The sequence below is a fragment of the Strigops habroptila genome, chromosome 7 (assembly GCF_004027225.2).
Source record: "Strigops habroptila isolate Jane chromosome 7, bStrHab1.2.pri, whole genome shotgun sequence".
Classification (NCBI taxonomy): Eukaryota; Metazoa; Chordata; class Aves; order Psittaciformes; family Psittacidae; genus Strigops; species Strigops habroptila.
In genome coordinates, this window is record NC_044283.2 from 33,590,298 (window position 1) to 33,612,867 (window position 22,570).

At 37.6% G+C, this 22,570-nt stretch overlaps 1 protein-coding gene across 23 annotated transcripts in view; it reads left to right on the top strand.

The window, feature by feature from the left end:
- The window catches only part of SORBS2 (sorbin and SH3 domain containing 2), a 151,254-nt gene that overhangs the window by 88,109 nt on the left and 40,575 nt on the right, over window positions 1-22,570 (top strand). For 16 of the 23 annotated variants that reach the window (XM_030493015.1, XM_030493024.1, XM_030493014.1 and 13 more), the window contains 7 exons: window positions 4,581-5,060; window positions 9,564-9,708; window positions 11,975-12,150; window positions 16,705-16,771; window positions 17,585-17,629; window positions 18,839-19,025; window positions 22,343-22,457. In XM_030493015.1, coding sequence (XP_030348875.1) covers window positions 4,581-5,060; window positions 9,564-9,708; window positions 11,975-12,150; window positions 16,705-16,771; window positions 17,585-17,629; window positions 18,839-19,025; window positions 22,343-22,457 — 1,215 coding nt within the window. The remainder of the gene's footprint in view (window positions 1-4,580; window positions 5,061-9,563; window positions 9,709-11,974; window positions 12,151-16,704; window positions 16,772-17,584; window positions 17,630-18,838; window positions 19,026-22,342; window positions 22,458-22,570) is intronic. The other 7 variants (XM_030493020.1, XM_030493021.1, XM_030493023.1 and 4 more) reach the window with 1 other exon arrangement.

The following is a 22,570-nucleotide window of genomic DNA, read 5'->3' on the forward strand; positions in this document are numbered from 1 at the left end:
GACTGTAGGTTGCTATGTTAAGTTCTAGCCTTCAGGGATGTTCTCCAACTGTAGATTAGGCCCACCAGAAACATTCAAAGCTCTCACAGAAACTCTCAAAAAACAAATGAGTTTAGAAAGGTGCTGTAAAAACAACTCTCCCTCTGTATCTGGGTTCATGTATGTGGAGGAGAACGAGGTAAGATTGGCTAATCATCATCATTTCTTAAGAAGTGGTGAATGAGAAGTTCTGTGCATGTATGAGTATGTGTGTAGAGAACTTGTACAACTATATTATGTCACAGAGTATGGAAAAGTACAGCCGAAAGAGCTTGTATGGTCCAAGTTCATGCATAACAATTTTTCAGTATTTTCTAATGCATCTTGTTATGTTTGTGCTCCTATTTGCACTTCATTTCAGAGCTTATCTGCTGAAACTTTAGGAGCAAGCAGAGTGTGGTATGAATCACCAAGTGAACATTTTGTAAACACTCCTACTCAGAGAAAGGTTAAGCCCCTCAAAAGTGTATATGAAAGAGAAGAATTCAAGTTACTCAGTATTAGATTTTTTTATACTATTGCAGACTTCAGAGATGCTGCTGCTCTGTACCATACTACAGATAGGGGAGAAAGAATCTAATTATTTCAACAGAGAAATTAGCATTCATTAGTACGAGACCAATGGAGGTAAATTGTTGTCCAAATTTCTTGTAAGAAAAAGTTTTAAACTGATGAAAATCCTGAGCTGCATCTTCCGGTAATAAATGCCTGGTAATTTTGTTGTTCATTTGTTTCTTGGGTTTGTAAGTGTCCTCTTGTGCTAGATACCACTTTCTAAAACTGAGGATGCAAAACATTTGTCCTGTTTGTTTGAATTCCGTGAATGAGTGAACACTTTCTTTTAGACCTGGTGTCCTGAAGGAATAAAAACTAGCATACTAGATGCTTATGAAAGTATTTCTTTTGCTAACCTTATAGCTGTGGACAAGTGGATCAAGGAAAATAAACCTGGAATTTAAAAAAGAAAATAATAATAATATGAATCAGTTTATCAGATACATTAGTTTGTTAGGTATTGACAAGACATTGAATGATGTAGAAGGGGGACAAGGCAGGTTTCAATGTTTTCAGAACAGATGGCAAGCAAAGAAAATCAAGCAGATAATTTTCATTTTAAGTTCTGTATCTTTAGTGTGTTTTTTCACAAGGGCTGAACTCCACCTCCTTACACTGAGTTTAGAATAAGAGGGCTACTAGGTAATGAAAGTGGGCATAGGAATATAACTTGCAGTATCAGTTTGGAATTTTTTACATCAGCTTTTAATAATTAAAAATAGAGGTATTTTTACCCATTTGTGCAAGCGTATGGGTGTAATTCGATTGCTGACTACTAAACTCTACTATGTATTAACAAAATGAGTTTATTCACTTATGTCTAAGTCTCTGTCTGTGTCTTGACTGTTGAAGCAAGGCCAGCACTTTGGTGTCGTTAGTAATCTCACACCACTCCCCAGAGATATTGCATTAAAATGATAGATGGCTAGTTTTGAAACCCATATGAGGGTCACCTGTCTACTTCATGTAAGTTGGGTAGCAACTATATTCTTCAGTTTTACTATTTGATGGAAGGTGAAGATTTCTAAGGACCAGCAGAAGGCTGTGCTTGAGATCTTCAGTTCACTTCAAGACTGTCATGACGCTTCTCTCTCAAGCGTTGCTCCACAACTCAAGATAATCATGCAGTCTAACTAGTTTTTCATCATTCTAATTGATTAAGTACTTGTTTGGCATTTAATGCGCCTGACTTTTGCAAGTGTTTCTTGCGCTATAAGAATAACAAACCTAATCTGAAGCACACTGAATGGAACTGGTATTAAAAGTTTTCTGGAGTTACAGTGATGAAAAATAGGGATTAATAGTAGCCAAACCTATCTAGTTAGGGTTTACCAACACTCCATGTTTTTAAAATGGTGTAATCAGTTTTTTAAAATAATGTGGTTTTAAATCACCATTTCAGCCACCCTTTCCCAGAGTGATGGTTGTACCTATGACAGAATTGTAGAACTAGGCAGAATATCCAAGTTTTACTCTACAAAGCTGAGAAACTTCACGTTGGGAATCAGTACCTAGAAGTGCTGCATTCTTTCTACCCACATTGTAAGAATGATAACTTTATAGTCTTTTTAAGAATTTGGTTTGGTGAAATCAGCTATTATTTGCCAAGCACAATTAATTTAATTCTTCAAGAACTCAATTTCACTAGCTCTCTGGATGCACCCTGAATATCTGTTCTTGTGTTGTCCATCCCTTTTCTCAAGCATTCAGGCAATCTTCTCAGTTCAAAGCCAGAAGGCTTACTAAGTTTCTTAAGTCTCCAGAATTTCCTGTTATTTTAACAATTTAGAGATCACTTTACATGTATTGGCCTAGTCATATGTAACTTTTCTTCTTGGGGATGCTGAGAGCGTATCTGGTCTCAAGAACTCGAGAGCTTCATACTGGCTTTCCCTCATAATTGCATTTTGATCTCCTGGTTCATGTCTTTTTCTGGAGAACTTGAATTATGAGATGGATGATGAAATTCATCATGAATGATGGTTCTGTCTTCCCTTTATGTGTCTGTGAGGTGAAATGTTTCTTGTATGTGTATATAAATGCACACATATTAAACATATTATATACTAAGCTGTATGTCCAGCTGTTTCACATCTGGATATGATTGCTTCTTATGAAATTATTTTAATAGTGTTACATTGTTCTTTTGAAGTTTCTATTGGCAAATTAGCTATTGCTAAAAATCATATCTCCTTTTACACTCATACACTCAGTTATTGATTTACTGATTAAGAAGTAATCTGTTCAGATTTATGCTATGGAAAGATTTCCCTTTTTTCCCCAATCATAGATTTGAAACACTGCTGTGAATAAGATTTGAATTTTAAGCTGACTAAGTTTCTTCATGATTTTAACAGAAGCTTCTGTCTATTTTTGTGTACCCCAAAGGTCCAGTAATGCCAAAGGGTTCTTTTGAACTATTTGGAACAAGTGATGGATATCTCTTCACATGCTTAAGATTTTTGCCTGAAATGCTTATTCATATGGGTGGTATGAATTGACTGCAGTAAGGTTATTTGTGTAAATTCTGTTTGATCTCAACAAGAATTATGGAACTGGACCCCCAGTGACCTCTCATAAGTACCACAGTCTGGGTCATGTTCAAGTCATCCATAAAAGCTTTAGAAGATATTTTCAGATTTTGGATTAAAATGCCAAAATGGTATTTTAATCTGGTGGCTTGAAACATTTTTTGAATTATTAGGGTTAGATATCTGCCTATTTCTGAGCATAGGAAATAACCATAGTATTATTTGTAACAATGTTGCTTTTTAATGTAGTAATTACTGCACATGGTATCTTACTGTCCCCTATTTTACCTAAATCTAAAATCCCAAATGCCCTTCCCCTGCAGCTATTCCAGAGTTCCTCAGCCCTACCAAAAATTAAACCATTAGGCAGTATTTTGACATACTTCGGGAATTGATTGAAAGCTTGTGGCTAATAGGCAGAATAGAAGGGTTTGTGCAGCTGTTTAATAAAGATTGGATGCCAACATGCTTTTCATATATCTTCAATTCAAAAAGAACCTGCAGATGCAAAAAGCCAGTTTCTGGACTAGTTTAAACCCAGTGTTCTGTGTCTGACTTGAAATAACAAAATATAAAGCTCATACATAATGTGGCAGTTTTCAGAAGCACTCTTATGGTGGTGTTCCCTGTTTAAGGAATGCTGAAGCCAAACAAGTAGCATGTTTGTTTCAGTACAAAGTCACCCCTGTCCTGTTCTTGTGCTCCCAGTCTTTGTTGTTCCTCAGATTCATACCAGTAATCCTAACAATCCTTGTGTCCTCTAATGTTGAAAAGGCTCCTATGCGTACACCTTATCCAGTAGGCTGACAGGGTGCTTCCAGGGTGCTTGGAAATTCTAAGGATCATCCAAACGTTTTTGTTACAGAGGCAGTGGAGAAGATGTATTCAGTCACAAAAGGCAAAAAAGTCCACAACCTATTGCTTGCAGATGATATGAACATTCAATATTATTGTTTCCATTTAGCTTGCAGTCCTGCCCATCTTGTGTATTACATTTAGTTTCAAAATGATACCTGTCCTTTGACAAAAACAGAGTGCAACATATGCAGAGATCAGAATTGCAGATCCTTTTTTCCTTTTACAAACAAAATGAACTTGATGTTCTCTAGCCTCATATTTATGTTAAGTACGAAATAGTGTGAACCTTCTTGACACAAAACTAAGATCATTAATAATTGCAGTACGTTATGAATATGCATCCCCAGCACACTATGGTTTCTGGCATTGCTTCCACTAGTATTTGATGCATTAATTTCTTTCATGTTTTCCTTCTTTAATGTAGAGCGTGGTTGATTTATTTCCTAATCCATGTGAATGTGAACTTCCTTGGGCTGCTCAAAAACTTACGCTTTTTGTAATTCTCCTACACACAGCAAGAGGCAAAGGGAAAAGTTTTTTATTCATTTGGTAATCTGTTTCTTTTCTTATTTTTTTTTTTTTTTCCTCAAATCTCAGCTTGGAAACCAGAAAGTAACTGCCCCTGTGATGGAGGTAAATGCTTCACAGACACACAGACAAACAGCAACAGAAGCTTCTCCACTGCCTCTTCCTCCTCCTGTGGTACCAGTTAACAGAGCCTCTTTCTCACCAGACAGTGGCACCCATCTAGTACCATATTCTTTGCCAATGCTTGATGATTTTTTGCCTTCACGCTTTTATAAAACCCCAGCCCTTTCACAGTTGTCATTTAAATACCCATACCTAGCTTCTGAAAGTATTATCCACAGGAACGAAACAGCCTCTGTAAACACAGATTCTGCCATGAGTGAGTGCTCCTCCCGCACAGTGAGTGAGTCCTCCACAGCCATTCTAGATGAGCTGCAGACTTGTAGCTATGATACTACTGACTGCTCTGAGACACCTTCCCCAACCTTGAGCCAGATGTCTGCTGTGTCTGATGGCACCACCTTAACCAACACTGCTGCCACTTCTCATGTAATTATGCTTCCTTTTTTCCTCCTCCATTTGTTCATACAGGTTGTCAAAGGGGAAAAGAATTCAAACTTGTGTTATCCCGTTATACAGACAAGTGTTCCGTTAGTATTTTTTTGTGTGTGTTTGTAGTCTGTCAGTATGTTTTGCAACAATTATTAAAAAAAAAGTCATTGGTATAGCAGCTTTGGTAATAGGAAAATGATACTAAGTTGTTGTACAGTTGTATGGTCAGCTAAAGGTATATCAAACACTTTGCTTAAAATAAATGAAAATAAATTCAATAAATACCTGTTCCAAATGGATTAACAGCAAGCAGTATGTAGAGTTTGAAGAGATTTGTTTAAAATATTGTTAACAGTGTACAGGTCTGTGGAGTTTGTAGCCTCTGGGCTACTACTATTTTTGGTATATACTGAGGTACAGATTTCAATAGTACAACTTGCAAATTCATAGTAAATGTTGGCAATATTTAACGTGGTTTTTTCCCCAGCCATGACCCCTGAATGCACGAAACTGTTTTTCTCTCCTCTAACTAACCTTTTCCTCTCCTAAGCACAGTTTCTTATAGGAGTGAACTTCATAATCTTGTAATACCCAAGTGTCCTGTTACTTTTGTCTTGGTTAAATCAAGGAAAAAAACCAGCACGCAATTAGACATTTTATATGTACGTTCACTTTTCTGTACCTTAGTACACTCATATATGGGTAGAAAGAAGGTATGGAATTTGGGTCAAATCCAGATCACTTCTGATTTCTTTTGAGATTATCTGCATGACTAAAATGAGCCAGAACAGAGCTTTCATTTAAATTGAGCAATTTGTTGCTGAATTGCGAAGTGGAAAGATGTTCTGAGACCAAAGTTTTACTGGGCCACAACAGTGTTCAAACTTTATACAACTCCTTGAGCATGTTATCATTTTCAAGTCTGAAAAGAACAAATAGTGTATCCATTTTTTAAAGTTTCGTATAGATTTTACAACAACTGTTCTAGGCCCAAACTTGCACATAGTTACCTGGAAGGTCAATGCTCTGTTGTCAATGCTCTGGATGCTGTTAAAAAAAGTAATATTAATAACAAGCATGTAAAAGCCGTCATTCCTAACTCTCGTAACACAGTTCTGCAACTTTTTTTTCTTTTTACTTTTTTTTTTTTTTAAAGAGTCAGTACTGTGAATCTGCATACAGCAGTTGTAACCAAAAATACCAGAACTGGTATAGTCTGGTACATGTAAATGAAGCATAATCACTACATGACCATTTAGTAGCTGTGGGAAGCACAGAACATTTATATTTTCTTCTAAAATAATCAGCTAACTGTTTTTGTTTTCTTTAAGCAGTATTTTTGCGAGCTGAACTAAACAGTCCTTCCTTCTTTCCTTTTTTGGATAGTCTCCCTGTAGACGGATATGTTATGGTCAGATATGACCACCACTTTCTCTCTTACACATGGCAGGGATGAGCATAACAGTTGTTCAGCATTAACTGACAAAGAGAAAGGATGAGTCTCCCATCAAAGGACAAAAATCCCCAGACAGTCCTAACAGCCCCACAGAAATTAAACTGCTGGCAAGACCCCCCTCTGCAGTCTTCATCTCCCGTCCTCTGTAGAGGAGGGTCAGATGACTGTAAATGTATCTGTGAAATGAGAAGATGATGGGGAAGCTGGTGGTACACACACACGTGCTGCTAGTGGCTCTACTCCTGTAATGGTCTTCACTGTCAAAGGAGACTCCTGTTGGTTTCGTAGAGGAAAACCACTGAGAGAACAACAAAAGTGGCATAGGATTGTGCCACCCAGCACTGTACCCACATAAGACGGAAACATGCTTTCAAAGGCATTATATCCACATTGGAGATGGTTGTTAATTCTTGAGGTCCTTAATGAGAGCTTAGACAGAAAGGCTTTCTGAGAAGAAGAAACAGTGTCAGGAGGAGCTGAATCAACAAAATTGTAAAATGTTCCAGGCAAAAGGCAGAGCTAAACATAAAACTGTGGTTTATTTGCCATACTTTTAGTCACAGATTACAGCTTCTTTGAAGAAGTATGAGAATTGTAATTCTTATTTGGGCTTATGCTTAGAATTGGAGTTATAGTCAGAGAGCTGCTGGTTTTGGAAACTATTTTTTCTGATTCTATTCCAATTATGAATATTTCCCTTATAAAGCAATTTTCATGGGTTCTTTATGGGTTCTTTTTTTTTTTTTTTTTAATGTAATTTAAAATTGTGGAATCTAATGGAAACTTGGAAATGGGAGTACACATTAGATTTTTGCCTTTTCCCAAGTTCCAGGACTGTCTTGAGCTTTAAGAATTAATTCTGAGTATTTTAGCCTAATTCAACGTCTGGAGGCTGTGGAGCATGGCTGCGCAAAATTGCCCGGACATCTATAATGGGACCTTGTTACCTTTGCTGCCTGCCTCAGCAGAGAGAACCTTAGAAAACTGCTTCAGTCCCACATAGGTGCTTTGCTCTGCTCTGATTCAGAATTCCAGAGACCTGCTCTTTCTGATGCTCAGCCAAATTAAAGGAAGCTCAAATCTGGTACCTAAGAGGAATCTTTACAAGAGACTGATTATCTAGAAGCAGAAGTAGTAGGCTCTGCTAGCAGATGAGCACAGTGTACTGGAGGAAAAACTGTAGGAATTTAGGGAAATGAACAGCGTGAAAGAGATGAGGATCATCTTCCCAGTATACTGGGAAATAAGTGCATTTTGGTGAAAGTTATTTTCTGTATCATCTTATTTTCCCACAAAGGTGATTACCTAGGAAAGTGAAAGGTCTAGTTCACAAACAGGTGTTTAAAAGATTTCACTTCCTTTGCTTCCTTAAAAGCAAATCCAAAAATATTGTATATGGGCATGCCATGGATACATTTATGACTGATGTCCATCAGCTACTTATGTGGATTCTGTTTTCATGATATTGCGTACTACTTAGTGTAAGAGCCTTATTGTCTAACCCAGTTACTTGGTAAAGCCCAGCACAGGAATATTTTAATTTTTTATTACAGTAATTCATAGGAGTTGCTTTCCAGTCTACAAAGAACTTAGACTAATTCTGCTCCTCTCTTCAGTGAAACAAAAGCCACACAAATTGCATAAGAAGGTGTAAAGAATTCTTTTGTAGGAGAGGATGGTGTGAGAAAAGCCAACTTAATTAACATTTTGGTTCTTAACTTTATTGACAAAATATTTAAACACAAATTTTTAATGGAGACATTACCACAACACGAACCCTTCAGCTCAGTTCTGAAAACAGGCATCCTTAAAATGAGAAAGCCTGAATGCATCTAGGAGTTCACATGGTGTCTGCATAGAAGCCAGAATTTGGTTTGCTCTCAGCTATCAGAGGCCGAGGCATTAAAAATTTCAAATCAAACCAGTAATCTCCAAAACACAAACGTATACAGGAGGTCATGAACTGTTTCATTTTTAAATGAAAAAATAATATGTCTTTTAATACATTTTTTACTTAACGTTTTGCTGCTTCAGATAGTTTTATGTTTTATATCTATAGCAGGTTTTAGATGGGGTTTTTTGTTATATAAAATTGAGCAAAGTTTGTAGCAGTTCTGATTTTGTTCAGATTTAAAGAGGGTTCTGCATTAAAAGAGATGTTAGAGAATTTCTCTCCCTTTTCTGCTGAAATATTCACCACTCTCTAATTTCATTCAATGCTTTCTCAATATCTCTAGTTTAATCCTTGCAATACTCCCTGTAAAAGTGCTACAGCCCAGATGTGGGGATTCTAAACCTGGGGGCAGGGCAGCAGATTGTTTCAAAAGTACCTCTTGTGACTGAAGCCTAAATGGCTTGCGATGCTGCTATCCTGTCAGTTTACTTAGCTTCCTCATTTTGTTTATTCGATTTTGTTCTGTTGTGGGGTTTGTTTGGGGTTTTTTTATTGGTGCTATGTTTATTTTTTTTTTTTTTTTGATAGGTTGCATATCAGCATCCCATAATCAATCCACCTGGCATCCATTTTTAAAAGGAGCTTTGGCTCACTCTTTCTAGCTACTAAAAATGAGACTTTTCCCTTTAGTCTGCACATAAGTTCCCATTAATGCCCATAGGGCTTGAGTGGGTGCATTAAGGGAATATGTCTCTTGGAGTGAGTCATATGTGGCAGGCAGCCTTTGTCACACAACGAGAGGAACTTTTAATGCCATCTTCATCTTATATTTCTGTCAAACCTCTTCACACCTTGTTTGTTCCATCTTCATTGCCTTGACCATGGTCTTTCTGTCACCTTCCCATAATTTCAGCATGCTTCACAGACAGTACGTACAAGGAGAGCAGAGGGGAGGTACAAGGTATATAAGGAACACATTCTGCTCCCCTTGTGATGAGTTTTGTATTTCAGTGAATGCAGATACCATTATGGCTAGGGTTCCTGAGAACCGGTAATCGGTGTGCAGATGACAGTCTTGCATCGTTCTTTGTTTGGATGAGTCAGAGGGCTTTGTGTGTAGTTTAATGGCATGTTGTTTTATTTCTCTCAGGCTCAGATCACAGTGAATGGGAACTCTGGCACTGCTGCCAGCCCAGTGAGTTACTTTCAAAGGCCTTTTTCCCCTTCTTCAGCTTACCCTCCACCAGCTTCGCTCAATTCCAACATTGTTATCATGCAGCATGGCAGGATGATGGGTAAGCCTCACACAGAATGTTTGCTTTATACATTATGCAACATATTCCAATTCACATGGCAAAGACTGCAAACAATTGCAGAGTGCTTCACATCCATAATAAAGATATTGTCTGTTCATCTACCTTGGGAAGTAAATGCAAATAAATAATAGCATTTATTGTTAGATACAGTAATGATCCTGAACTGGAGCTACTATTAAGTTTTATTACTTATGTCTGTGAGAGTGACCTCTTGTCACCTTTCTGTTAGTTTTGCCAAGTAAAGAGCATATATCAAAATAGCTCAATCAGTGCAGCCCCAGATTTTGCCTCCTTCAAGAAACCAAGGGCCAACTTTGTACATTGATTTTCCCCACAATTTCCATTATCTTCAGTAGCAATGCTGCCAACAAAGGGAAGGGCTCTGGGCTTTTGTTTTTTATAGGACACTGGTTGGGTTTTTTTAAAAATGCATGATCAGCCTTAGAAGGGCACTTTGCCGGCATAACCTGGTTTGCCAGAATAATCATTTGCTTGCTGCTTTTTCTACCAGTGTTTTGCATATTCAGATAAGACTATACAATCAAATAATTTGAGTGTGATCCCAGAGTTTACTCTTTTGGCTTGTGTGCGGGGAAATTAGGTGACAGTCTCACTCTGAGACTTACGGCCTACACAAATGCTGCTATCCCTATCACAGCAATAAGTACAAAACCTGAATACATGGGTTTCTCCACATCCCAGAATTCTAGGTTCTTTGATTGCTTCCAGTTTGATGATCTAAAGACCTACCAATTCTGTTTTGGAAATACCTGAAATAAGTAGAGTGTTTTCCCATAACTTTTACTCATGTATGATGCTGAAGTTCTGTGCTCCACAGTAACAGCCTGAGGTAATTCTCCCTGCTCGTGTAAAAGTCCCACTGATGGACTTAGTTCAAGGCCTACAAAGAATGAAGGATCAAATCCAAAATGTTTTCTAAATTTAACATCATGTATTTTGGGAAAAAGGCCCAAATATTCAGCTGTTTGCCAAGCAGAGTTGCCCCTCACCATATATGTGTAGCACTGGATTATTTACAGGGTTTCAAACTTGAGTCAACAGCTGAAACAGCCATTCCAAATCCAGTTCTCTGCAGTAGGAGTGAGAAAAAAATATTCAAATTAAAATTAGAGCTTTCAGTCACTAGAGCTCCTTTTGCTGATTTACATTACGTTCAAGTATTTTGCTTCAGAAAAATCAACACATGTTAATGTGACGCGAAAGGCAATTGTAATCTTCACCAGTAGTGTTAGAATTTATTTTTATTCCCTGCATTCATTTATCCTGCAGTGGAAATGTCTCACAAGCACTGTACCTGCTCTAGCAAAAAAAAGAGCAGCCCACTAATTTACCGAAACATGCTGCCTAAAGGAGGAGGGCTCTTTTTCCTGTATATAGGAAAGAAGTACATTATCTGCAGCAGTACAAACTTTCACATGACACATCCCAGCAGTGAGCTGTTTTTTGTTAAATAAACTACTATGAATTTTAGAGGGAAATGGTAATAGTAACATGTGAATTTCATTAATTATATAGGAAGAGGGAGAGGGGTAGAAATATTGCAAGTCACCACAAACCAGTAGCAGCCTGCATGGTTCACTGTAAGTACTGTCGGTGGATCATCAGATTGCTGTCCAGGTGCCAAGTTACTATCATCCATTATGTGGAGGCTTTTAAGCATACCAATTTAACTTTAAGAGATGAAAACTGTATGTCAGAATTCATTTTAAAAATATTCATGCATCAAAACTTAACGTTTCTAAACATGTATCATAAGTTTTTGTGGAGGGCTGTTTGGAATCTATTGCTGTGCTTACAGAACAGCAATTTTCTGTAGTTTGCTAGACTTGGCGGGGAGAAGTTTTGAAATTGTATCACTAATTTCAAGGATAGGAATGGTGCAAGAGCTTCGTTTATAAGGCAGCGGCTGCTGCCACTTTCTCAATAGATTTTGCTGGATTTGTGGAGGGTTTTTTCTCTTTTTGGGGAGTAAGATGCTGTGAATAAGTACTTCTAATCTAAGATGATCTGAGTTTAATAGCTTGTCTGGTCCTTAAATAAGTTTTTAATGTAACATTAAGTAGGGCAAGGCCCCAGCTGAGTTTTTTTCTTTAAGCATTGTATATGTATATGGTTAAGATTGTTGTCAGTCTTTGTACAGCATAATGAAATGGGGAAGCGTGATACAACTGCCAAGTATGATTATTGTAATGTTATACAATATTCTGTCATGTTATCTTTACAGAGTCCACAGAGACATACTCACAGCATGTTGAGACTCTTGGCAGTACCAGCACCACCAGTACAATACCAATCTGTAGATCCTCAGAAGAAGAAAAAAAAATTACAGTCATTAAAGCTCCACATTATGCAGGGATTGGCCCAGTGGATGAATCTGGAATCCCTACAGCAATTAGAACGGTAGGAAATTCTGGGAATCTGTGTATGAACTCATACAATGAATTGATTGTTGGTAATTCATTCTTCTAGTCTTATATAATGTGGAATACAGTGTGCGTAATCAGCGAGCTCATGAATATAATATTGTGTGCTGACGGAAAAGGAGAATGCTGATGGAAGCATAATTGGGCGACCTCCTGTTTCTAGTTTTAATTAGAAGTAGCCAAAAATTCATGTCTCTTTCTTGCTTCTCTTGTAGTTCTTGCCTTTTGGAGATAGGCAGTAATTGCATTGTTTTTTCATTTCTAAAATAAACTTTATACATATTCTATGTATGCATGCAAGTATACATATATACTTGTGTGTGTGTGTATAAAAATCTCATGCTTCTGCATTTTTGGGGGCAGTGGTTCTCGTGTCATCAGGGTAGTGTGGAAATGAATGGTTTTGTTCTGATAATAATGTAAGTGACTAGCATTTTGGTGGAAGCACAATATATAATCACTGTGCCCTTGAGTGACATTTAGACGAACAGCGTGGAAGCCCTTTCATTGTGCCTAGCCCAATTTTGATCATCTGGCACTAGTTACTGCTTGAGCGGTCCCAGGATGTCGAACTGAGGAGTTTTGTTTTCACTATGCTGAAGCATTCTTTCCACTCTGCTGTCAGGGCAGCCTCTTCTGGCTGGTCCAAAGAGCACAGTGGCAGCTGCACTAGGTCTGGGGAGGAGTGCTTCCTGGCCTTCCCAGCCAGAGAAGTGCTGTGCTAGACGGAGAAAGAGTAAGAAGAGTGGGAGCCACGATGAAAGCGGCAGAGCCCTTGCAGGTGAAGTCTTTTTGAGGAGCAAGGATGTAGCAGCTGTTGGATGTACCCTCTCTGCCAATACTGACATAGGGGGATGTGTTGCATTGCCAAGAACTACTTCAGTGGATTGAAAAATTAGGGGGGAAATGAGGAATTGATGGAGAAAAGCAATAGGAAAAAAATCAGAATAAGTGGTAAGATGGGAACAATTTTGATAAGAATGGGGGGAAACTGTGGCATTTCTTGCTTTATTTTTGACAGTAAAAGTAATGCAATCAGAATCTTTTAAAAAGCAAATTTCTTTGCAACAATGCTCTAGCTTCTTACCCCCTTTTTAAGTAAATAGTCCCTATGCTTTATATAAGATAAAGTAATTATTTTTGGTTTTTTTTAATAGCAGAATGATCTAATAGGGTGTATATCAGTTATATAAGATTATAACAGAAATCCCCCTCAAGTGTCCTTAACAGAGTTGGCAACCTGCCAACCTATATTTAGCTTTCGGATTGTGTGGTCTCAGTCTCTCATAGATTTCCTCCAAAAGTGTAACTTAATTTGAATGAGGACATTCTTCACCTGGATTTGCTCTGGTTTTTGTTATGTTTCCATTTCAAACTATCTTACAGCTTGTAAACTTAGTATTGTAGAAATGATTCGCACAGTGAGGTATGAGCTAAAAGATTATGCTAGCACGTGTGTGTGAATGTGTGTCTCATGCCACTTTGTGTTCTTAGGACTTAGCTGGAAGTGAGATTGTTTTCAACTTATTTATTTGAGATCACATTTTAAATGTGCATGAGTATATTTGAGCCCTGTATACCCCAGTCATGTAAGAACATCTTTACACATCTCAGAAGTGCAATACTGTGCAAAATCATGCAAAAATGTTATAACTGCATTTCCCACGAACAGTAGAAGGTAGGATGTATCATTCACTCTTTCTCCAAGGTCAGTGAGCAATCCAAAAAGGAATCTTCTGCCATAAAATTCAGCTTCATTCCATCTGGAGAGAGAGAGAGAAGTTTTCACATTAGTTGAGTTTATTGTTGCATGCAAGGTTTAAAAGTTTCTTATTCTTTCATCTTTATGAAAATAGTGACAGTCTATGAAAAAATCAGTAAATGCAGATTCATGGGTGATAGGTAACATACTGTGTACCAAAACACTATGCTATTCAAAGGTAAGCTTGTACATAAGAAGTTGGGAGTATCTGTTTTCCAGCTTTGGAGTGCTTTTCAGGAGTAGAGAGATTTTCAAGCTGTGATTATCTCCTCCAAGTCTGTCTTTACTCTCAGAACATGGTTTGAGACAGCTGTTTAGCCAAGGAAATCAGAGTGATGTTCTCTTTCTATTCCTGCAAACCCTCTCTGCTCAAAGCTGCTCAAAGGGGAAGGATTCCTATAAAGATTTCCCTTCTCTCAGAACCTTGATCCCATGTTGGCATGTTCCCTCCATACCACTTCAGCTCCTCCCAGCTCTGGGAAGTGCAATTCTGAAGCTTGAAAATTCAGATCATTGTTAAGTTCTGCCACCATGCCAAGCCCTGCCCCAAAGATGTTGAAATTCTAAGGCATTAAAAATGAAGTCCTTGGAAAAGAAAGGACAAAATACTGTTCACTCAGAAAAGTATTCAGTCAAATGGCACTACCAGACTTTACCACCGACAGGATCCTAGGAAAATAAAAAACAGATTCATGGAAAGCAGTATGACTGCAAACACAGAAGGCCCACTGAAAGTCATAAATGCCTCCTTTAATTGCATAATTTCTGATGGATTATAGGAATACTGCAGTGATTATGGACTTTCCTAAGTACCAACTGCAGGTACTACTTCTGTCCTCTCTTCATGCTATTTGGCTGATGGTTCATTCACATATGATGATACCATATTCCAACATTTAATTGAAACAACTATAACGTGTGCAAAGCAGGATGGCATCTGAATGGCCTGGTGCATTGTGAATGCTGGTAATTCCTCAAAGAAAGATTGGTATGTGGGATTAGTGAATATAAATTGAGTAAATGTATTTTTAAATTAATTTATTCCTTAACTAATCCTATCTGGCTTATAATGTAAAGGCAAATTATTGGCTGAGGCTTTAAACCCCAAGGTAAGGAGGGAGATGATGAGAGAAAAACGTTCAAATGTCCAGAAAGATGTTGAGAGGCTGCCTTCTCTGGTCACCTGGGAGCTTATCCATACCTGATATCTGTGCGGAAGCCTCCTGTGGATTTGTGGAGGACCTGACTGATAAAGAGGATCTGGCAAAGTGATATCTATGCACCTTTGTCCCTTGACAAACAGTAGGGTCACAGCAGTTTACAGTTTATTCACTTATCACTGATTCAGGCTCTACTGGAAGACCCTTCTTGGCCCAATACAGTTAGAAAGGAAGTTGCAGTATCATGAGACCATTGCAGGTTTCTGTTGCTGTGGGAAATGAGTACCACCACAGAGATTATGCCCATCAACATGAACTCCTTGAGACCTTCTGGACCTCCTTGTAAACTTTTGAATATATGTGATATTGGAGCACCAAACCAGCATACTTGTTTCAAACCCAGCTAAATTATTCTTACCAGTATTCCACAAGTATAGATGTTTAATACCTTTAGGGAAACAACGTTAAATCAAAAAGTGTGATTCACTAAAGATGGCATAGTGCCAGGAGAACGCACTCAGATCTGTAGAGCTGAATTAGTGGATTTTCACTTTTCATGGTAAAGAGGAGTGGGCAGAGTGTTTGCAGATTTAGTACTAACTAATGCAAGATAATGCACATTAAGATGGGTCCTTTGAATTACCCCTGTGCACCATGAGGCTTCAAGATAATTTTGTACATCTGCATTAAAACTTGCCTTTCTGACTACAGTGAAACACGCAAAATTTTTAGGACCTAAGAAGGACAATACTGAACAAAACTGAAAACATGTTTACCTTTGTGTTATCTCCTTTTCTGAAATATTATCATCCTATCAAAGAAAATGGCAACAAAAGAGAAAATGCAGAAGAGTAACAGATAAAAAGAAGCACAAGCAAATATTGATATAAGTAGAGTTTGGGAACTTTGGGACTGCTTAGTTTACAAAAGTAAGGATGAATACAAATTAATGAGTGGTTATTAAAAGGTATGTCGTATTCAGTGTTCTCAAAATAGAAAAATAATTTAAAATTAAGTTGCCTGGAAAGGGAATTTAAAACTGATGAAAGGAAGTACCATTTGTTTACAATCTGAATATTAGCTCTTAAATATAGTGTTGTCTTAATTCTCTTCTCAGTAGCATTCAAAAGTTTTTCTCCATTATTTATGATTACATTTTGAAAATAATCTATGTTGGAAATTGCCAGGAGTTCAAAAGAAGCTTTTCTTACACTCTTGTAATTGCTGAGGTGTTTGCAAAAAGGTGTATTTTACTGTAAAGTATCTGGCATTCATCATGGTCAAATATAGGGCACTAAGAAGATAAACTCTTGATCTGGCACTAATTCCTATATTCCTAACCGCTGTACCCTCCAAGATCAGACTCCAAAACTGACTCAGTCTTCAGTGTCTTCCAGAACTTGTTACAGGAACTCCTAGATGAAAAACATAAATACACCATTTGAAATAGATGGTATAAAAATCATTATATTAAAAAGGGAACAAACCACAATAGACTTTGTGTCCAGAATAACATTAAATGTCTGATCAGATCTGTATGCACAGGGGTTTTGTTGGGTGGGGTTTTGTTGTTGTTGTTTTTAATAGTTAAAAATTATGTTTTATTTAGACAGTCGACAGGCCAAAGGATTGGTACAAGACAATGTTCAAGCAAATCCATATGGTTCATAAGCCTGGTGAGTATGCTTTTGTCATGGCTGGGTGATTCTCAGTGGCATTAAAAAATGCGCTTTTCTGCATTTTGATTGTCTGCTATGTGAAAATGCAAGTGTTCAGCAAGTGTCAGATAAGGAATCAAAGCAAATGGGTAAATTTCAGTTTTATGCAGAGAGTGCTTTTTCCTCTGCTAAAGGCTGAAAATTTCTAATGCGTTTATTACTAAAACTAAACAAAAATGAAAGTGATTAGGATACCAGTATGATTCCATGTCACTGAGAGCTCAATGAAGTGATCCCCATCTCCAGTTTGAAGGATGAGAAATTGGTTGCTGCAAATCTCCTACCCTACGAGCTTTCTTTTGGAGACCTCGTGTTAGAACAGCTGAATATAAAATGTAAGCAGGAAAATTTTGGCTTACAAGATCTATTTTGAACACTAGTCACATAGTAGATATTTGAGGTTGCTTTTTGTGATAGGAACAACAGTTTAATAGTCTCTAGTAGAGGGGAGCTGACTAAAGGAAGAAACTGAGCTTGAGGAAGGGAGAAGAACTGGTAGAAAGCTATAATCTGCAATTCAGTGCTAACCAGTAAGTATGCAATATAGGTGATATGACCAGAAGACGCCGTTTTACCAGTAATATGGTAAAATTAGCCTATAGTAAGTATAATGGGACAAGAGAGTCTTCAGAAAACACTTATGAAAGAAGGAAAAGAAATACAGAGCTTGATTGCCTACCAAGGTGCTGTTCGTATTTGCAAAAACAAATCTGCATTGCTGTGATAGACTGACTTGTATTGCACTATTGTAACATGTATATCTTTTTGTAGATGACGACACAGACATGTATAATACTCCATATGCATACAGTACCGGTAGGAATTATTCCCTCTCTTCAAAATGAGTCTTTTGTTAATGTCAGCAAGTAACAGGGGTAGTTAACTATTCATGTTTGCTTTTATAATGCTTATATAAACACCTTTTATCATCTTATTTGATCTGTTGGTGTTTTTTCATGCCTTTTTTCCCCAAATGAAACAGTTTAATTTTGGTTTCATTCTTACCACAGAAATGAATTGCAGCTGTGAGCCTCTTACTGCAGATGGGATACAGTGTAATACTGCAGTTTCTTGATTACATTGCATTTATTTTCACTAGTGATTGTGAGTAATGCAGCCTTTCCTTATCAAAATGGAAAAGGAACTACTGTGTGAAAGTGCAAATGCTAATTACTGACGTGGGAAGACAAAAAGGTTGTACTGAAAACAACTTTTAAAATATGCAGTAAGAGTGTCTAATAAAGATGATTCTGGTTTATGATCTTTTCATTTTTGCTATAGGCACAGCTCTTGACGTTATTTGGCTGCAAAAAAGACATATTCATATAAGATATATAATTGTGTCTTTCAGAAGATTATAACCATGTGGTAAAATTATTTACAAAAACAAAAATGAAAGTGTGAGTGGATTATATGTGCAAAACCCCCGTAGTGCCTCATGCAAAAAGACCATTAGAAATTCTTCCATTTCAGTGTTTGTTGCATTCGATGTGCTCTCATACTGCCTTTTTCTGCTTTGTTGAGAGCATTTGTTGTGGGTCAGTTGTTTGAGATCTGTTTGGATTCTTGTGATCCTCTTCAAGTTACACTATTGCCTAATTGTCTCAGATTAACAGTAATTATTAAAACAATGGGAAAAAAATGTGCATTTCCTGCCTCTTCCTTCTGAACATAGAACAACTGAGGGGCAGGATGAGAGGAGTAATTACAGGTTGTCATTAACAGTTCTGATGGATATATGCATCAGAGCTGTTAATGAATTATTAATTAACATCTAAATTAATCATTAATTTGTGTTACCTCTACTGCACTTTATCTGTGTGTTTGTAGATTTATATAGAAATACATTAAAAATATTCTAATGAGCTACATAGTATATAGCAATGTGCTTTCAAAAATGCATTTACACACTTTTGTAACCTTGCACCTTTATTGAGTAACGGTGGATTCTTGTAACATTCCATGTTGTGTTTTATTAAAACGCATTCTGATGCTTTGACTGTTTCTGGTTTTGTTTTATATTAGGTTCCTACAGTCCATCCTTCTCTGCTCAGGCACACCCAGCTGCAAAGACACAGACATACAGACCATTGTCTAAAAGCGCATCTGACAGTAGCTCCGATGCCTTTAAGATCTCATCCCCTTTACCACCTCCACATGTGCCACCTCCAATACCACCACATCGTCTGAGGGAAAGGTCTACATCAGAAAAGTAAGTTGCATATTTTCAAATAGTGTTCTTGGTATGTACAGTCATCCAATTACAGGGTATCACAAAGGATAGAATAGGTGTAGAACAATATGACTTCAAGGGCTTTATTCAAGGGACAGTCCGATGAGAGGGGTAATCTTCATCACTAATCACACGTAGTGCTGCCATTTCTTCAACATCCTAAAGAAGTGCTTATTCTTACCAGTGATACCAGCATGAGCGTTTAAGATTTTCATTTTTATTACCACGATTGTCCTGCTTGTTGTATTTCAGAACAATCCATGCTCTAGCAGCTATCTTGAATAGTTAGTCTCTTGAGTAGGAAAAGCTATTTATGGTATCCAGTAGAAAAGAGAAGGGATCTAAAAGATGTTGGAAACTGAAATTCAAGTAAGAGCAAAACTGTAAAAGTGCAGCAGTCAACCCACTTTTCCCCAGAGCTGAGAAGTGCTTTATATCCCCATTTTTTCAACTTCCGTCTCCATTTTGGTAGACCAAGAAGGTATTTACAGATTAAAGGGGCATTTCAGATTTCTCATGGTTTTCCAGCTTCAAACATGCTGCACAAAACCAGGTCCGTAGTTAGAGTCCAGTCTGGAAAAGGTTAATAATAATTCAGGAAATAAATACTTATCCTTCTGATAAAACCATGCAAAGTGCCACGCACTCAAACTCTGTAGACTTTTCAGCATAACTGCACCTACTAGCTCAAGCAAAAATCTTTTTCTTTAGCATTTACATTCATAAATACAACATGTTAATATAATACTATGTCATCATACATTTTTATATATGTGTATATATATTTAATGTACGAAGAGGGTAATTTTTTGTTCTATTACTGGCTACAAACACATCTTTTTTGGTTACAGTCAAGCAACAAAACATAATTTGCCGATTTTTTTAGCTTGTACATTGTAAACATTTTTATATGTAGAAATTTAATTAAACAGTTTCAAATAATTTGCAGTCTGAATAAAATAGTGTGAGAAAATACCATACTAAGTGTTTAGACTACAAATTGTAGGTAGTGGCAATCGAGCAGGTACACATACTGCAGAAAACGAGATTGCTCAACGGTTACTGATTTTTGGCTACTCCTGTTGCTGAGGGCAGGTTGTCAAGAGGAAATGCTAAGGGTTAGAGTTGGGCTGCTTCCCAAAGGCCATGAGGTTTGTATTTTGTTAGCAAGTCATACAGAAGTGTGGATTTTGTTAGCAGGGCACCAAAATGTGGACCTGCTTAGCTTTGGTCTCTGAAGTTATGTGAGTCATCATCCTGTGCTAGGCCAAATGCCTTGGTCACAGAAACTGAGGCCTGTTGCAGTTTCTTTCGTCAAGCTTGAAAATAACTGCTTCAGCATTGAATTTGGTTGTTTAGCCTTTCCTTTTAATCTCATGCATGGTAAGACAGGCAGTGGAAATCTACGTTCTCCAGCCCAGGGGATGCCAAACACGTTAGTTATGCTTTGCCTGCTGCTGACAGTCTAGCTCGTCAATCTTTTCCTGCCATTGGGAGATTTTTTTTTTTAATTGCCTATAAAGCCTGAGTATTTAAAATCTCACATAAGAGGCTTAGGTCCACATGTACCACAGTTTTGTAGCTGGGAGGCAAGATGTGGCTTGCGTTAATAGTCAGGCTCAAAAATATAGTCCATAAGGGATTACAGGCTGAACACTGCAAATTAGGTGAACTGAATGAATTAGAATTTCAGTAGCATCCTTTTTACTTCAGTGACTTGCAGCATAATGCAGCTTTATCAGAACATTTCCATTTTCCTGTTCATTCTCAAAAAATACAACCTTTTCTGCCCTAAAACTAATTTTTTCCTCAGTGAAAATAAACAACAGAGCCATGTAGAACCACTTCCCTTGAAATGTAGGGCATTTTATAGAGGTGCCTCTGTCCCAGAAATTGCACTCACAAATGTAATGTAAACAAAAGCTACCCCATAGATTTTTTTAAGGCACTTGACATGTGCCTTATTATGTCAGGCCACATCAAACCAAGTCACATCAGAAGAGCTGATAGAACTGGCAGAATTTCATCTGTGTATGCTCTTTCTTATTGTAAATACAGACAATAGCTGATAGGATTACCCTTATCCTTTCCCCCATTCTTTGAGTTACTAGTATGTCATTTTACACAGGGCTAAATAAAAAGATGTGTGAGCTACAGTTTTCCAAATGCAGTGTAGGTAGCAACTACAAAAACTGCCATGAAAAGGTAGTTCTCACTGTGATAGTAACTAAGTAACTATCCCCCAAAAATGCATAGGTAGCTATGAATAATAGCATGGTAAACGACTGAAAAAAATACAGTAGTAGGGGTTACTTTTTATTCTTTGCATAGCACTATTAAAATGCTAGCAAGTTTGTAACTGTAGAGAAAGTGGGTAAATTTCTGTCTCAGAGTCAACTGCCAAATTCTTGTTCTTGTTTATCTGTTTGAATTTCCAAGGAAACAGTATACTGCTTACAAGGATATTAAGGAGCAGTTCTACTACAGATCAGGATAAAGAGCATCTATTAGGCTGTCAAACTGTCTTTTAAAATAATTCCTTGGTTTTTGTCTCAGAAAATTTTGTAATTTTTTCAACACAGACTTATATTGTGTGATGACAAAAATACCTACCTCTTGCCTATATTGATGTGGTGCACAAAACAAGTATAGCAAATTTGCAGTTTGAGAAGGAATCCCATGGTGTTTTGACACAGTATGTCAGGGAAGTTTTTTAACTGGTCTACCAGTTATAACAAAAGTATGAGTGATCCCATAGGCTGGACATAGCCATAGGCTGGACATAACCATAGGCTGGAATGGCTTTAACCTGAAAGAGGGGAGATTTAAATTAGATACAAGGAAGAAACTCTTCACTATCAGGGTGGTAAGACATTGGAACAGGTTGCCCAGAGAAGCTGTGGCTGCCCCATCCCTGGCAGTGTTCAAGGCCAGGTTGGATGGGGCTTTGAGCAACCTGATCAAGTGGAAGGTGTCCCTGTCCATGGCAGGGGGGCTGGAATTAGATGAGCTTTAAGGTCCCTTGCAACCCAAACACTCTACAATTCTATGATACAATTCTATGGCATCTAGTACTTTTCTCAGTACTCTGCAGTACTGAGTATACTTGCTGTAAATGGTTTAAGATGATACAGTGATTAAAACATTTGAATTCTAGGCCAGACATTTCAGAACTGACATCTGGAAAGAGAAGCCATGGTGAAATTCATTTGGGTTTGCATGTTTCTCTTGCACAAAGATGTAAAGCAGATGGTGGTGGCAGCAAATTGGCTCAATTGCTCCTATTTTTTATTTAGAAACGACTGGGATCCCCCGGACAGAAAGGTAGATACCCGCAAGTTCCGCTCCGAACCAAGAAGTATTTTTGAATATGAGCCGGGAAAATCATCAATCCTTGAACATGAAAGACCGGTAAGACACATAAGCGGAATGGGTAATACAGTAAGAGCTTTGGTGAGGGGTCATCTTTTTATTATTTACTACTGATTATAAATATTTACATTAATTTTGAAGGTCCTTTTTCA